This window comes from Atta cephalotes, assembly GCF_000143395.1.
Source record: "Atta cephalotes unplaced genomic scaffold scaffold00005, whole genome shotgun sequence".
Taxonomy (NCBI): domain Eukaryota; kingdom Metazoa; phylum Arthropoda; class Insecta; order Hymenoptera; family Formicidae; genus Atta; species Atta cephalotes.
Genome location: NW_012130069.1, coordinates 6,182,718 through 6,185,871, shown reverse-complemented (window position 1 = coordinate 6,185,871; position 3,154 = coordinate 6,182,718). Strand labels below are relative to the sequence as shown.

At 40.1% G+C, this 3,154-nt stretch overlaps 2 protein-coding genes across 2 annotated transcripts in view; one reads left to right on the top strand and one right to left on the bottom strand.

The window, feature by feature from the left end:
• The window catches only part of LOC105626404 (NADPH-dependent diflavin oxidoreductase 1), a 7,495-nt gene extending 7,215 nt beyond the window's left edge, over positions 1-280 (bottom strand). Inside the window, exon 1 of the mRNA XM_012207704.1 lies at positions 183-280. Coding sequence (XP_012063094.1) covers positions 183-280 — 98 coding nt within the window. The remainder of the gene's footprint in view (positions 1-182) is intronic.
• Positions 281-2,504: 2,224 nt separating this feature from the next.
• The window catches only part of LOC105626618 (ubiquitin thioesterase trabid-like), a 6,074-nt gene continuing 5,424 nt past the window's right edge, over positions 2,505-3,154 (top strand). Inside the window, exon 1 of the mRNA XM_012207911.1 lies at positions 2,505-2,624. Within this exon, the coding sequence (XP_012063301.1) occupies positions 2,505-2,624 (120 nt within the window). The remainder of the gene's footprint in view (positions 2,625-3,154) is intronic.

Genomic DNA, 3,154 nt, shown 5'->3' with positions numbered 1-3,154 from the left:
ATACATACATATATATATATATATATATATATATATATATATAAAATGAAGCTAATTATAAGAAAAATAATCGACATTAAGGATAAAAGTCATCTGTTAAAACATCATTTAAAGACATGAGGTTCGCATGCCAGAAATTTTTTCAGAGGAGGTTTATGTGCCAAAGAGGAACAATAACAAACCTTTTGGCGCTCTTCCAGATTTGTTCGGCAACATCTTGAGCGGTTCCGGTCTCGCTTCCGTATAATACCCGTATTACCATTTCATCCATTTTTGTCATTGTGATTCTTTCACATAATTGAATAAGTTTTTCAGCAATGAGAGGCAGTCTTACTGAAGTATCTTAGCAGTTTTATTGATTCGGACGATGACGTTATCACGAGCAGATGACACAAAGTGTGTACTTTTTAGCTATGCTGAGTTATACTTTGCATGTTTAAAATAAAATATGATTCTGTCATCGAAAATAAAATGTAATGTTGCTTCTTCAATTTATTTGAAAGTCAGATTAGCATCTTAGTTGTAGCTTATTATAATATCCAAATTATGTGTTCAATTGAAAATGAATTCTTTAAAAGATTTAATCTTTAACTCAAATCAAATCCTCCAATTGTGTCAATTAAAAACTCTATAAAATAGAACAGATGCTTATATTCATCATACACATACTACTTGCATTTCCTATGTTTCATTAATTTTCTATTGTTATTATTTTAATATAGATCTAAAGTATAGAAAATCAGAGCATTTATAATAAGTAGATTCGCTTTAAATGCTGTAGAGATCTATGGATATAATAATAAATTTATATATTGGAATAAGAAAACCTATGACATTTGCAACAGACAGGTTTGAAATAATCTCGCGATCGTGAAATGTCAAGGAGAAACATTTAGACTAAGTCCCAATTGGCAACGGGTCCGAAATATTTATAAATAAAAAATAACCTCGCAAATGGTCGATCACGCCAATGCGATCTTTCTCATTTTTCGAGGAAAAACTCAGATTCAGTTTCAGTATAAAACTTATTGCAAAAAATGTCGAATAGAGCGAAAGTCATACAAATCCAAAGATGAACGAGCAAATTCAATTCATAGACATTGTTCATGTGGATCAGAGTTGAATTCAAGGATACATGCAAAAACTCGAATCAGATGTTGTTTGTCCTTTTATTAAAAGTTTCATGATGCACTATTCAAAACGAGAAGATGTCTCTTGAATATTTTTCAATGATTTCAATTCTGCGGAAAAGATATGACTATACGTAGTCACAATACAATTTGAGATTAGATCTTTGAGGTTCAGTCTTGTATGATGTAACGGGATCAACAAACTCAACTGTGAACACTGACGTAATTCATGTGATCGAGGATAAAATAAAATCTGCAGGTCTTATTTTCCCAACGAGATTATCACTGTTTATTGATAAACTTTGATCACATCTCGCGACGAACATGCGGAGTTTTAATGTTAAGTTAGATTTTCTGCTAATCATATGTACCAATAAGAAACTGTTCGTTCGTACTCAGCATTTGATTTGCCCTGACCAGATTATCGCGAATTTATCTTCGCAAAGAGAGAAAAAAGCGTAAACACGGCGAGATGATCGGCGAAAACTGAAGTTAGGTTAGGTTATCCTTACACATATTCCTGACAAGGAGACTGGGATCGGATGGTCCAGCTGACTTGAAGTCATTGAAATTACGTTTTTAACAAAAGACTGGCAATCCATTGGCGACTTCATTGCCGCAGGACCCAAGTCCAAGAACGCAAAATTGGAGATTAGAGAGAATTTGAGGTTAATCGCGATACTCCAATCGCCATACGCGGCACGCGCACGCGCGCAGATGATGTCGTGCTTCCGTGACGTAACGGTACGCCACGGCGTGAAGGGGACGAGAAGCGCGAGTGGTTGGCAGTACTGGTACTCGTCTGTTTGCGGATGACTGTCAAAACCTACTTTCGCGGCCAGCGAGCGAGATCGCCGTCGTCGTCGTCACCGCTGCTGTCGTATTTGCGGAGCAGTTCGCCAGCATCGGGTGACAGGCGGAGCAGCACGCCGTGGAGCGCGCGCGAACGCTCGCAGACGATGTCGTGACGCGGTGATCAGCGGTGACAGCGACTCGCGCTTCTCCTGTCTTCTACCGTGTCTTCATCAAGACGAGAGAGAGAAAAAAATAGAGAGGGAAAGAGAGAGAAAAAGAGGGAGGGAGACGTCGCTACCGTTGTCTTTCTCTTTGCTCGTGTCCCGCGTTCCGATTCCTCGTCGTCGTCGTCAGTCGTCGTCGTCGTCGTCGTCGTCGTCGTCGTCGTCGTCGTCGTCGTCGTCGTCGGATAATCCCGAAGGAAGAAAGGGCGCTCGCGAGATTGATCGTGCGCGTGTACAAGCACGTACGTGTGCGTGCGAGTGACCGAGCTTAACCTACCTGTCCGTTCCCGCGAATGCGAGCTGACACGAGCTGTGCGCTATGAAAACTGCGCGCTCGCTGGTGCATGAATAGTACATGAGTCGATTGGACGGTGCCGATCTGAGGGATCTCTTATGGAGGATAGTCGAGTGTGACGGTAGCTGGCAACGTGCGAGGCTCCACAAGGTGGCACGGGATATAACGCCAAGGTTACCAGTTCAACTGCTTAGAGATAGATGCGCGCCTTTTGACCGTCCAAAAAGTAGTACGAGCTGTTCGATCTCCTAAATTTTTGTTGTTTCTCACGCTCGTCGAGGGACTTGTTGATGGGAGAACTCGCTTCTCGTTTCCGCCAGGTTAGGTTTCTTTGGGAGACGCGAAGAAGGTATTATAGGAAATCAGTCACGCGGTACCGCGCGTTCAGTGTTCACCAACTTCGCGAAATTCGGCTAGAAAGAGCGAGCGATGCAAGCATTCCAATTTTGAATATTCAAAGTGCGTATATGTATCTACCTGCTTTCAAAGTCATTAGAAATAATCGTATAGCTTCTATAATGATTATGTTTGACATAAGAAGGTCATGTGCAAAAATGTGATTAAAAAGATCAAACTTATCTCTTTTGCATTTGAATATTCAACTTTAAATATTCTGAATTGTCTGTCCTTTCACTTTATACTTTGTACATTTAGTGTGTATATATATATATATATATATATATATATAGTTAAATTTAGTATTGTTTTTA